General features: G+C 43.1%; 1 protein-coding gene across 1 annotated transcript in view; it reads left to right on the top strand.

Annotated features, from left to right (window-relative positions):
- The first annotated feature begins 8,025 nt into the window (after nt 1–8,025).
- LOC132584521 (butyrophilin subfamily 2 member A2-like) overlaps nt 8,026–14,623 on the top strand; it is a 48,180-nt gene continuing 41,582 nt past the window's right edge. Inside the window, exons 1-3 of the mRNA XM_060256417.1 lie at nt 8,026–8,125; nt 12,072–12,172; nt 13,439–13,783. Coding sequence (XP_060112400.1) covers nt 12,103–12,172; nt 13,439–13,783 — 415 coding nt within the window. The 5' untranslated portion in view covers nt 8,026–8,125; nt 12,072–12,102. The remainder of the gene's footprint in view (nt 8,126–12,071; nt 12,173–13,438; nt 13,784–14,623) is intronic.

Here is a 14,623-nt window from a genome sequence, read left to right as displayed (position 1 = left end):
CAGGGATGGAGTGAGCTGATGAAGATCGAGCACTTCACCCGAGGGCTCAGTGCCGGCATCCTGGATCAGGCCCTTACCCAGACCAGACCCACCACCCTGGTGGGGTGGATACAACTGGCGGGGGAGGTCGAAACCAACATGAAGCGGGTGGCGATGCAATGTCAGCACCAGTCCGGGAAGGGGCAGAAAATCCCGCCTGCCGCCAAGGCTGAGCCCAAGAAGATCACGGGAGGGGGAGCGCCAGCGGGACCCCGCAAGTGTTTCTGATGCAGGGACCCAAGCCACCTCGCTTCCCACTGCCCAGCCCCTCCCAAAGCCCCCACCGGGGGACCGAAGGTGAGCACCCCGATGCCTAAGAAGACACCTGGCCGCCCTAAGGAAGCGGTGAAGAGCAGCCTCGCAGTGGTGGAGGAACCGGAGGAAGATGTGCTGTTGTCGGCAGAGCTGAGCGACCTGGCTTGGGCGTCCGAGCCGGTGGGAAATGAGAACGACCTGCTCTGAAGGGTGCCAACCAGCAGGTCGAGGAGGAGCCGGCACCGCTGAGGGTGAGCATTACGGGACAGTTGCACTTTGTAGTGGTGAAACTACTGAACACTAAATTGAAAAGGTTCATGCAAGTTCGGGCCCTAATAGACTCAGGGTGCAACCGGGAGCTGATCACCCCCAACTTAGTAGAAGCTTTGGGACTCGAAAGCTCTCTGCTGCCCTGCCCGATGCAGTTCGAGCAGATGGATGGGTCAGTGATGCGGGGGGAGCTGTGCAAATTAGAAACTCAGGTCCTGCCCATGGGAATTGAGGAACACTGGGACTCGGAGTCCTTCGTCATTGCCCCCTCTTGCTCCTACCCCGTAGTGCTTGGGGTGGGTTGGCTAGAAAAGCAGGAACCCCGTATAAGGTGGGGGGCGCAGACAATCCGGTTCATAGACCCCCTATTCAAGACGCACCTTTGGGACCCGGCTTGGGGGCCGAGGGCTCCCGTGGCCAAAGAGAGGGCTTGCATGTCGGTGGAGGAGACCCACACTGTCCTGAGAGCCTATCGGGATCTGATGGGGGTGTTTAGCAAACAGAGGGGGAACCAGCTACCCCCCCACCGGAACACCGACTGTGCCATAGAACTAATCCCAGGGGAAACTCTACCCAGAGCCAAATTATACCCCATGGGCTGGGCGGAGAAGAAGGAGCTCTGCAAGTTCCAGGACCTCAATTTGGAGAGAGGATTCATCCGACCAACGACCGCCCCCCACGCGGCCCCAGTATTGTTTAGGAAGAAGGATGGCTCGCTTAGGCTTTGCACAGATTTTCGCGGGATTAATGCGATTTCAACAAGCAACGCCTACCCCATTCCCCTAATCTGGGACTTGTTGAGCACAGTGTCTGAGGGCAAGATTTTTACCAAACTGGACTTGAGAGACGCGTACTTCCGAGTCTGCATCAAGGAGGGGGACAAGTGGAAGACCGCGTTTAACACGCCTATGGGACAATTTGAATACCTGGTCATGCCCTTCGGACTACAGGGGCCCCCGATCTGATCAAGAAGTTCCATCAAAAATGTTCCAACAGGGCGGTAGAAGCGGCTTTGGGGGAGGCAGTATGTCAAGTCTGGCTTTAACTCTGGCTCATTCAAAGAGCATGCTGGGTAGAACCAAAGTGTAACCAAATGCTGCTAGCTAACTCTCTCCTGTTCCCCCCTCCCTCCCATAGAGAATGTCCCTGCTTTGAAATGGTGATGTGTGAAAAGTCTTATCTGAACCTTCTCAGCTCAGGCTCAGGGGAGACAGAAAGCCTGAGTACCAAGGCCGCGGGCCTCTAATCAACATGAGCATGTATTGGTAACATCTATGTGTGAATGTTCTCCTTGCAAGATTCCCCGGCCCGTAGGAATCCCTTTGAAGTGCTCCTTATATGCAATGTATCTAATATACGGTCTCCAGTCTTTTCAAGCTCTGGCCAAGGCCGCAAGTAACCAGTATCAATAAACTAGTTTCTTTGTATCTACATCGACTCATTATTGAATCTGCCGACTTGACACTCGTGGGCATTCAATGAAATTGCTGAGCAGTCGGTTTAGAACAGATAAAAGGAGGTACTTCTTCACCCAAAGGGTGATTAACATGTGGAATTCACTGCCACAGGAGATGGTGGAGGCTATACGCATAGCCAGTTTCAAGAGGGGGTTAGATAAAAATATGGAGCAGAAGTCCATCAGTGGCTATTAGCCACAGTGTATGTGTGTGTGTGTGTGTTATATATATATATATATATATATATATATATATATATATATATATATATATATATATATATATATATATATAAATTTTTTTGGCCACTGTGTGATACAAAGTGTTGGACTCGATGGGCCGTTGGCCTGATCCAACATGGCTTCTCTTATGTATATAATCGGGACCCGGTCCGCGTTGCCTCGCCTTATGATGTACTCGCTAATAAAGCATGTTGCCTTCAACACGTCTCGTCACTCAGTACATTACAGTTGTTATGATTGTGACCCATGCCCAGAAGGGAAGATTTCCTACAAGAAGAGTAGGAGCCACTACATGCAATACTATAGAGTATATATTCTGCTTGCTGCTGTTTCAGTCCTTGAGGCAGCTTCTCCTGCCCCTTGCCAAACCAGTCAGTGCACGAGAACAGTTGCATATCATTGTACCTGTATTGGGGCCATCACTGTTTATATCATAGCACAACAAATGGGAAAGTAAAAGTTTAGGCCTCCATCTTCATCCCAGTCTTTAGGAAATGTTGCAGTAGATAAAAGAAAAGATTACACTATCATCCCCAACATGATTTCTACATGTTGCATCTTTGGTTTTCCCCTCTAGCATCCATACAGCTTACTTATTTTTCCAAGGCAGACATTGTGTTATGCAGACACAATAAACTCTTCTGTGTTTAACAAGTACCTGTTTACTTACAGATTCTACTTGGAATATACAAATCTTAACACTGATGAAATCGAAAAACAAATTGCTTATTTTATTCCAGCCTTCATTCAATGGGTTGTTATGCCCACTATGCTGAAATCAGTCACTGCCCATTGCCTACAAACCTGCATACATATTAAAGACTCACAGTGCTGAAAAATTCAGTAAATCTTTAAATAGTGTTCTGCCATAAGATTTAATGCTGTAAAATGTCTTCAGGCAGATAGATAGCAGGAACTCAGAACATTTGCAGTAACTGTTAGAACCTCTGCTAGGAGCCTTTTTAAGCCACAAGGTCGTGATCATATGTAGATCTGGTAATACTGATGTTTTAAAATTTACAGTGATCAGAGTGCGGGCTTCATACATTTCTATAGTTCATGTTCCTAACTAGAGTATGCATAATGGTTGCTATCAATACAGACATTCAAAAGAACCCAGTTAGTGCTATCCCTCTGTCAAAGCTGTGTTTCCAATTCTTGACTAAGTTTTCTTCCTATTAATGTAGGATGCATAGATAACAATCATAGCCTTCCTATTAACATAGTGGGTTCAGATATTTATAGAAGGGAAATGGATTGTACTTAGTGATTCCTCCTCTGACCTCCATGCATTCAGTGGAAGTTCTGAATACAGCTGCTTTGGGTCCTTACTGGGGAGAAAGTAGATTATAAATATCTAAATAAATAATTGTTTGTATATAAGCTCTTTTACACATGATTTTATGCATAGACAGCATCAAGAGGGGATTGGATAAACATATGGAGCAGAAATCCATCAGTGGCTATTAGCCACAAGGTATAGATGGAACTCTGTCAGGGGCAGTGATGCTCTGTATTCTTGGTGCTGGGGGGCACGCAACAGTGGGAGGGGTTCTAGTGTGCTGGCCCCACTGGTGGACCTTCTGATGGCACCTGAGTTTTTTTGCCACTGTGTGACAGAGTGTTGGATGGATGGACCCCTGGCTTAATCCAACATGGCTTCTCTTTTGTTCTTATTAGAGGTGGTGCTTTTTCTAGTCCCCAGTCATGTGGAAAAAACCACATGAATCCATATTTAAATTTCTATGGCTGAAAGATCCTTCACTGAATGAACACAGGTTAGGAGCAGAAACAGCAGGCATGATGAGGCTGCCATCTTCATGTTCAGTCTCTACATGTCAAAATATCTTAGCATGTGGAGAGCTTAGCATGTGGAGTCATTCACAAATGCTTTAAAATAGTTTTTTATATAGCTTCTGAGACTAATCCGTTAACTTCACTGGACACTGAATAAAATATGTGGCAGGGAAAACTATGACATTTTCAGAAAAGCTGAAATCCCACCTGTTCTGCTTTTCAGACATGGATGACTGCTTCAATTGTCCAGAAGATAAATATCCAAACAAGAATCACAGTAAATGCCTTCCCAAAGGCCTACAGTTTCTATCATATGAAGAACCTTTGGGTATTACTTTAGCATTCTGGGCACTGTTTTGTTTGCTGATCTCTGCTCTGGTGCTTGGAATCTTCATCAAATACATTAACACCCCCATTGTCAAAGCCAACAATCAGGATCTCACCTACTTCCTGCTTGTCTCCCTCAGCTTTGCTTCCTTTGCTCCTTGCTATTCATTGGCCATCCACACACAGTGACTTGTCACCTGCAACAAACAACTTTTTGCATCATCTTCTCAGGGGCTGCTTCCTGTGTGCTGGCCAAAACCATCACTGTGGCTCTGGCTTTCATGGTCACTAAGCCAGGAAACAAGATAAGGAAATGGGTGGGGAAAAGAATGACCATCTCTGTTGTTTCTTTCTGCTTCTTTATTCAAGCAGGCATTTGTACAGTGTGGCTCTGGACTGCTCCTCCATTTCCAAATTTGGACACTCACTCTCTGACTCAAGAAATAATAGTAGAATGCAAGGAAGGGTCTGCTATTACATTTTACTCTGCTCTGGGGTACATGAGATTCATAGCTATTGTCAACTTTGTGCTGTTCTAAAAAAAGAATAGGACTATAGTTTGAAAGTTTGAAAAAATTGTCAATCCCACTCCTTTACATTGTTCACTGGATGTATTTCATTGTGTTTTTATATCATTACTGGGGCTCCACTCCTACACACTCTGCCTGCCAGATCCATAACTTGCTATACTCAGAATGTTTAATGGTAGTTTGAATACTGCTAAAAGATTTGCAGCAATACCTGAGGAAGTAACAACAAGAACAATTATTTGGTAAGCAATAGACAAAATTAGACTTATAACAAATGCCATATTCTGCCTTTCTCCCCAAGGAGGGCCAAAGTGGCTTATGTCATTTTCCTATTCTTCATTTCATCCTTTGTGGAACAGATAAAGGTGTGACTGGTCCAAGCTCATCCAACAAGCTTCTTTAGTAAACGTGGGGTTCAAACCTGGGTCTCCTAGATCCTAGTCAGACACATTAACCACTGCACTGCAGTGATTGTGATATCTCAGTCAGGTTCTCAAAGCTCCTTTCTTTTGTAAAGAAGATAATATGTTCCATCTTCCCCGTCTGAGCTGGCTTTTTCACTAATGAGGGCCCAAAGTATCTTATCTTAGTCTCCACTTCTCCATTTGATTCTTACAATGCTTTGAAGTATGTATATCTGGCTATGAGGCTGTGACTGGTCCAAATTCAGCCAACAACCTTCCACAGTAGAGTGGGGATTGGTGATAGACAGGAGAAGATTCCATCCTCTGTTCTCCCTGATCAGAGTGGATGCTGAAGGGAGAGAGGGAAAATAAATGTAAGGTAGGTTAACTGCCAAGGTTATTAAGGAAAAAAATGTGCAGACAGCTAGGAAATCAGTTGTGATAACAAAAAATATATAGGTGACAGTTAAGATAAAAATTATACCTGCTAAAAAAAAGTTAGAGCAACTGACAGGGAAAGAATGGAAATAACAAGCAATGTGGAAAATGGATCTTAAACAGAGGAAGATTCTGTCAGAGAACTGGAAATCCAAGCTGGAAATGGAGAGAAAGAGATAGAAAGGGAAATAGAAGGCAAAATACCACCTGCACTGTTTTTCAGGCATGGATGACTGCTTCAGATATCCAGAAGATCAGTATCCAAGCAAGAATTACAGTAAATGCTTTCCCAAAGTCCTAAAGTTTCTATAATATGAAGAATCTTTGGGTATCACTTTAGCATTCTGTACATTATCATGTTTGCTACTTTGCTTTGGTGCTTAGAATCTTCATTCAAAGTACTATCAAAGAATTGTGAGCACCTGGAGTTACAGGGTTGGCAAGCAAAGCAAGCAGAAATAGAGCCCCTAATAGTTAATGAAACCAACATTTGTGACCATTTGATTAGATGATTATTGTAGAAACTTCATAAAAAATATAGAAAGAAAAAGTAATGTAATGACTTTAAACATCTCTGAAGTCATATGTGAGATTCTTATGTAAAAAACTCCTTTTCAAAGAGTTTTGCAAGCATAAATTTAAAAGCAAATAAATACCCCCAGATAAAGTGGATTAAATAAATATATGCAATAGGATACTTGATAATTTGGTGTTTGGATGATCTAGGCAAAGGTAAATGGACTTAAAAGATGCAATAGCGAACTGCACTTGAGACAAGCAGCATAATTTTCTCATGCAGAAAGCAAGTTGACACTTGGGCTGCCAAGCCACCAGGCTGGGTGGGGATTCTCCCACCTGGGAGATTCCCAACCCACTGGCCCACATTGGGCCAGTGGGGGGGATCTCCCCCAACATCGCTGGTGCAATGACATCACCCACAAGTGACATCATAGTGCCAGTAACGTCACATGCCGGCCGCTCTAGGCATTTCTGAGGAAACTCTATGGTTTTCCCAGCTGCTCTAGGCATGGTTTTCCTGGACACTCTAGCATTTTGGAAGGGAAAACTCTATGGAGGCCACAAGGGACTTGGCAATGCTAGTTGACACCCTTTGGCTTCCTATATTATAAACTATGTTGCAGTGGTCTGGTATTGTCAGGGCTTTTTTTTTTGTAGCAGGAACTTCTTTGCATATTAGGTCACACACCCTTGAAGTAGCCAATCCTCCAAGAGCTTACAAGGCTCTTAGTAGAGGGCCTACTGTAAGCTCTTGGAGAATTGGCTACATCAGGGGTGTGTGGCTTAATATTCCTGCTTCAACAAAAGCCCTGGGCATTGTACAAAGGGACAGTTTTATCCAATGGGCAAGAGGGACCCATGCTGGGGGTACCAACTACCCATTGCCCTACCCTACTACCAAAAGCAGGAGAAGGAAAAGATCAGGTTCCTGCCACTGTTACGCACACCCATCCCATCCATGACCCAGGCTGCTCACTCACAGTGACAGCTACTTGTGCCTGCCCCATCTGTGGTTCACACAGTCAGCTCAGCAACAACCACTTATCACAAGTTTGTGCCTGCTCCATTTGGGGCACTGGCAGCCAGTTTCTAGTGAAGACTCCTACTGGGATGAATGCCAAGCTGGGAGATAGCAATAATTCTGGGTCTCTCCTGAATTTTTGCCCAGGGCCCAGAATCACTAGGACTTCCTCAAGGGGAAGGACTTGTAAGGAAATAAGCTGAGATGTGAGTGGCATTGGTGGATCAGAGGAAAAGAACAAACAGGAAGGGAAGACCACCCAGCACCAGTCTCTTCCTGCTGCCTTTTGCAGAAAGTGCTGGAAAGATGGAACCAAGGAGAAGCTGCAATAGGTAAGCTTATATTCTAATGATAAATGAGGCTACAGGTGAGAAATTCTGGGTAGGAATGTTGGTGGCTCCAGGGGATATGAACAGTCAGGACTGTGTACTTTGGATTTTCCCTTGATTGCCCCACTGTCCCAGCCTCTCTACTAGCAACCTTTTGCAACCATTAATTCATACGGCTTACTAAATATGTACAGTTTTGCAAGAAGATAAAATAGCTTATGTTTTTCTCATCTCCTATAAATAGCAGTCAGGAAGGAAAAAAGAATGTGGTGGCAAATTTAAGACTAACAAGACTTATTGTAGCATTAAAATGCTAGAGCCCCAGTTCTACTGGTAAAGGTAATTAATCTCCAAGGTCTTTCCCCTGAAGGTTAATATTTAACATACTTACTTTCATTTTTCCTGGTCAAGGTTCACCCTTTGCTTTCTCCTATACAATTTTCTTTTCCGTAATTAGAGACCAAAAAACCAAGATGACTTCTAAATCCCAGGAAAAGGTACATTCTTCTGTATTACTATGAATCATTTCTAAAAATTCAAAAATAGACCATGCTTTCATATTGTGAAAAGGGGATGATTTTGTGTAATTTTGAGCTGTGTTGCTTCTTTAATTAGCTAAATAATCTGGTTTTCATTGTCGGTCTCTCACCAAATTTTGAAGATGAATTCACTTCAGTGACAATTGAATTGTATCACATTTGGTTATTACTGGTTGGACCCCACCTTTCTCCAAGGCAGGAGACAGAGGGCTGGAACACTATAAATGCTCCACTTGCTACTTATGCAAAATATGTGTATTTTATGTAGGTGGAGTGAACTTGAAATTGGGGTAGCTTGAGCCAGGAGGGAAGACAGGTTTCAAAAGCAACTGAGGAAGAGTGGATAAGTGATGGAAAGAGCTCCCCTTTCCCTCATCCATGCCTTTCCCCACATTGAAAGGAGCTTGTTTCACCACTACTTTATACATGAATGGTCCAGAAAAATAGTCCTAACCAGGGCTTTTTTGTAGAAAAAGTGCAACACTAACTTATTTGCATATTAGACCACACCCCCTGACATCATTGTTTCACAATGAGTTTTTTGTAGCATATTAGGCCAGACCCCTTAAGAAAAAGCCAGCCAAGACTGCATTCCTATGCATTCCTGCTTAAAAAAAAAAAAAGCCTTGGTCCTAATCCTTGAACCATACTGAGCCATCTGAGTTTCTCTGTCTCTTTTAAAGAAGACTGACAGGAACATGTCTATCAGCCATAAATACACCCATGAGGAGTTCTGCAGCTCCAATTTAAGCCAGGTTGGTCGACTGTGTTAAACTAAGGATTCTCAAACTTTGAGTCAGAATCAAAAAAAGGGTTCATGACTGTCTAGAAAACAGGTGTCATGGGATGACCTAAGTGAGGAGGTTCTTGGGGGCTCAATGGCAAATTTGGGTTTTCGTCTGCATAATATACAAAATGGCCATGAAATACAGACTGTTTCTAAGTAATTCAATATATTGTCCAGCTTGCCAGTTAAGGTCTGCCTCACAACATCTGCTTTGTGTGCCCCCACCTTCAGAGGTGGGGAAAGGAAAGGTCCCCTGTGCAAGCACCAGTCGTTTCCGACTCTGGGGTGACGTTGCTTTCACAACATTTTCACGGCAGACTTTTTCGGGTGGTTTGCCATTGCCTTCCCGTCTTTTACATTTCCCCCCCAGCAAGCTGGGTCCTTATTTTACCAACCTCAGAAAGATGGAAGGCTGAGTCAACCTTGGGCCAGCTGCCTGAACAAGCTTTCGCTGGGATAGAACTCAGGTTGTGAGCAAAGAGTTCAGATCACAGTACAGCAGTACTGCTGCTTTACCACTCTGTGCCACAGGTTTCAGTACTGGCCCCTAACTTATGGGATGTCCTTCTACTTGAGGATGGCTACATTGCTGTCTTTTAGGAATCAGACATAAACTTTTTGAGAAGGTTCCCTGGATAGACAGCATAATTTTTTTTAATCAAATAATACTAATAACAGTTAAAATAGAATATAAAGCAGTTCAGTGTTAACTGATGTGCAATTCCTACTTTTCATATTGCAGATGGAGAAAGAAACCCACAGGTACTTCTCAAGTGGGTTCCAAAAGTTAGAGTAAGTTTAGAACAGCCCATTTCAAAAACTCTGAGAATCACTAATTTAAATAGCAACATAAGCCCTGTCACAAGGATCTAACAAACAGAAGTTGCTTCAAAATGACAAGGATAGTTTGCTTTTCTTTCTTCATTGCTGCAGATGTGTGTTGCCAATGGAGCTAAGACACACAGAGTTCTCTGTGGCTGTGCAGTGAATTCCAGCCCTACTGCAGATGTATTGCAGCTTTCCCCTCTGCATCCTTTTCCGAGCAAAATTCACAAAACCTGCCTACACCTTTCCCTTTATATGTCTGTAATGAAAAGGGCTGGAGACTTCATTTTTTGGGACAAAACTTACAATTAGCTACTTAGGGGAACTAAGATTTGAAATGGAAATAGATAGAATCATAGAGTTGGAAGGGACCTCTAGGGTCATCTAGTCCAACCCCCTGCACATTGCAGGAAACTCACAAACACCTCCCCCTAAACTCACAGGATCTTCATTGCTGTCAGATGGCCATCTAGCCTCTGTTTAAAAACCTGCAAGGAAGGAGAGCCCACCCCCTCCCGAGGAAGCCTGTTCCACAGAGGAATCGCTCTTTCAGGAAGTTCTTCCTAATGTTGAGCCGGAAACTCTTTTGATTTAATTTCAACCCATTGGTTCTGGTCCTACATTCTGGGGCCACAGAAAACAATTGCACACCATCCTCTATATGACAGCCCTTCAAGTACTTGAAGATGGTGATCATATAACCTCTCAGCCGCCTCCTCTCCAGGCTAAACATCCCCAGCTCCTTCAACCTTTCCTCAAAGGACTTGGTCTCCAGACCCCTCACCATCTTCGTCACCCTCCTCTGGACCCGTTCCAGCTTGTCTATATCCTTCTTAAAATGTGGTGCCCACATTTTATTGAACACAATACTCCAGGTGAGGTCTTACCAGAGCAGAGTAAAGCGATACCATCACATCACATGATCTGGACACTATACTTCTGTTGATACAGCCCAAAATTGCATTTGCCTTTTTAGCCACCACATCACACCGTTGACTCATGTTCAGCGTATGAACCACTAAGACCCCTAGATCCTCTTTGCAGAACTTTTCATTTATCCCTGTTAAAATTAATTTTATTGTTTTTAGCCCAATTTTCCAGTCTGTCAAGGTCATCCTGTATCCTGTTTCTGTCTTCTTCTGTGTTTGCAACCCCTCCCAATTTAGTATCATCTGCAAATTTAATAAGCATTCCCTCTATTCCTTCATTCACAACTGTCAGCTCCCCTCACCCCCCACCCCAATTAGGAAGCCTGAGGGGGAGGGGGGGCTGCTTGATGTCTTCACTTTTTGTGACGTCATCGTGCCACGCACAAGAATGCTTTTTTCTAAAATAAGATTGGGGGGGGCGCTGAACTGAGATCTGCCTCCAGCAGCAGAAAACCCAGCGCCGGCCCTGCTCTGCATCTACCTTAAAATGCTTCTTTGAGTATAACTGTCATAATAAAACCTAACTCCCATCATACTGTTTAAATTACTTTCTCCTATGTGGCCACAGTGGCATGATGAAGATTTCCATCTGTCTGCTTTATATGTTTTGGCTATTTTTCCCTTTTTTGTGGGGAAAATATTAGAAAGTTTGTCAAATCTTAGAGTTCAGAAAAATTCTCACAGGGGGTTTAAACAATGGAGCCCAGAAGCAATTTTTTGGATGGGGAGGGGTAAGAAAGAAAGAAGACAATATAATTTAGAAGTTCTGGAACTCCGCTCCTGGGAGCTCCTGCCCAAAATGAGGCCTGATTATCATTTTTTTTTAAGTGACAGGGTAGGAAAAATGACTGGAACATTATTCTGATGTGACTGAGACCAACACACTAAATTCTTTTTTTAAAAAACAAAGATCTTAGTAAAGCAAGTTTAGGAAAGAGGTATTGAGGACAGAGAGAATTTTGAAGGAGAATGAATACAGCACAATGCCATATGGAAGTTCCAAAAGAAAGCGCTCTAGACTGAAAATCGTGGGACAAAAAGCTTTCATCTGGAACAATGGATGCTGACGAAAGCAGGGGACTGAGGCAAATTAACAAGACCCAGGAAAACTGAAGGAATATAACAGGCACTGTAGTGAAATGATGATGTCTTGAAAAGCAGAAAAAGTTTCCCAAGAAGTGTTTCCCAAGTTTCTTGATGCTGTAGAGAAGGTCAGATTGCATGGGTAATCAGAGCTATTCAATTTTAAGTCCCTTATCTTTGAATCTGATGGAGTGATGTGAATGCAGCAGAGAGCACTTTGAAAAGCAAAATAGAAGTTTATATTCACACTTATTTGTTGGTTCTGTTGTTGATGTTTCAGATCAGAATTTCCTGAGGAGATATGAGGGACCATGGATCTCAAGCAGTGTTTCAGTCTTGCCTCCTTCTGTATTGCAATCCTGGTGTCATTCTCTTTGTCAGGTAAAATGCTCAGAACAATTCTAGGAATGTGCTGTATTCTCATAGATTTGGTCAAGAAGGATGCAAATGAGCCTGAGCTCCTTATACGCAGAGGGCCCCACTTGCTTTATGATAAATGAGGGGAAAGAGTTGGTTTTTATACCCTGCTTTTCTCTACTCTAAGGAGAATTAAAGTGACTTACATTCACCTTACCATTCTCTCCCCATAACAGGTATCTTCTGAGGTAGGTGCGGCTGAGAGACTTTAGAGATCTGTGACTGACCCAAGGTCATCCAGCAGGCTTCATGTGGAGGAGTGGGGGAATCAAACCCAGTTCTCCAGATCAGAGTCTGCTGTTCGTGATCACGACACCCTTCTGAATCTCTGCAATACATGGATTTTTTTTCTCCTTCTATGAGTAGTAATGTGAAGGTTTTGATAGTAAAAACAGCATTGCCAGAGCCAGGAAATATGATGTGTGCCTTGAAATTGTGCTCTAGTTACAGAGGCTGAGAGATTCTAACCAGGAAAGCCAGGAAACATGGAGGCACAAAAAAACAGCCAAAAGATCGTGATTTATTTTATTAACAGTTCTTGTATCGATCCCAACCAGAAGTATCCTCTGATAATGTACCCAGGACAGGAAATGCTGCTCAGTCCCATCAATCAACGATGATCGTTTGATGGAAACACAAGAGAGAAACTTCTCAGTGGCAGCCTCACAATTACAAAACACTTTCCCAGGAATGTCACCTGGTCCCTCACTATGGATCTCTAGGACAGGGGTGGCCAACAGTAGCTCTCCAGATGTTTTTGCCTACAACTCCCATCAATGGCTGGGGCTGATGGGAGTTGTAGGCAAAAAACATCTGGAGAGCTACCATTGGCCACCCCTGCTCTAGGAGACTGCTGAAAACTATTTTATTTAGGATTTAAAAGGTTGGTTTTATGCTTTTTAATGTTTTGTATGTTTTATTAATGTTGTAAGCCACTTTGAGCTCCATTGGAAGAAATCTGGCTAACAAACATTTAAATACAAATAAAATAAAAGGATGACAGACGTCAATAACATTTGGATGGTAACTGTTTATCAGAGCAATGATATCAGCAACCTTGCCTCTGATCTTGCACCCAGATTTAGGTGGAGGATAAACTATTCCTCCTAATCATGGAACACAAACAGCTAAATCAAGATAGCAAGCTGATGAGTTTCACTTTCCAATATGTATGTTAACCCCAGGACTTTTAACATTTTAAAAATCCTATTTGTGACTGATTTTTTTCAGAACACTTTGAAGTAAGCTCTTCTCCATCTGTCATTGGTATTGTGGGTCAAGATGTGATACTGCCATGCCAGATCTCTCTTGGGAGACAACCACAGAGTATGGAAGTTCAGTGGCAAAAAATTGGTGATGATTACATCAACATCTACCAGTTCAAAGCTCTCTCTGGTTTGGAAATGTTTGAGCAGGGCTATGAGTCCCGGACTGTGCTGGATAAGGAGGAACTGCCCAATGGAAATGTGTCATTGAAGCTGAAAAGTGTGCAAGTTACTGATCAGGGATCCTACAGATGCATTGTCAAGTCTACTGGCTGGAGTGATAACATCCAAACAGCTCTTCATGTTACAGGTTAGAAACGGAGTCTGTCTAATCTATCTTCTACAGGAGAAGAAAATCCCTACCCAGTCAACAGGGACAGTTATCTTTGAGTACGGAATTCCCTGGTCTGGTGTGATTAGAAACAGCCTGTAGAGACCTTAAAAGTCTGTTAACAATTCAAGAAGAGTACTGGTGTACAAAGAGAAGGTGTTTAGGTACTGGGAACAGGGTACCAGCCTTCTGGGCACGTAAAGAGACTGTGATTATACAAATAAAGTGTACAAGAGTGTTTGGGAAAATTCTGGAACAAAAGCCTCTCAATATAAAGGTCTAAGTAACTGCGAATATTAGTTGTAGATTTTCCGGGCTCTATGGCCATCGTCTTGGCATTGTGAGACCTGGTTTTTCTCCAGCAACTGTGACTGGTATCCTCAGAGGTATAACCCAGAAAACTGGAGTTCTCTCTGGGTCAAATACTAGTGAAAGCCTTCAACAACATATTATAACTGAATAATTTAAGGACCTCTTATTAACCTGATATGTAAGAACAAAAGTCTGTGTTTGTACTAGTTTTACTTGAGTAATTTCAACCCCTGCTTTCACCTGACCGTTCTCTAATGTTTCATAAAACATTTTGTTATTTTTGAATTTTAAAAACATCTCTAGTACAATTTTCTCTGGTTTAAGTTAAAGGGTGATCCTATCCTTTCCCTCAGATTCCTGGGCTGAGCAAATAACCAAATATATAAACAATACAGGGTAGGACAGCCAAAGTTTCTTCAGGGGAGAAGGAAACACATTACCAAGGCTGCTCAATCTATGAAGGGACAGAAGTAATGGAGGGAAAATTCTAGCTTCTGAGGAATGGAA

The sequence above is a fragment of the Heteronotia binoei genome, chromosome 15, assembly GCF_032191835.1.
Source record: "Heteronotia binoei isolate CCM8104 ecotype False Entrance Well chromosome 15, APGP_CSIRO_Hbin_v1, whole genome shotgun sequence".
NCBI lineage: Eukaryota > Metazoa > Chordata > Lepidosauria > Squamata > Gekkonidae > Heteronotia > Heteronotia binoei.
Note: the sequence above shows the minus strand (reverse complement) of the source record. Positions and strands in the feature narration are given on the sequence as shown.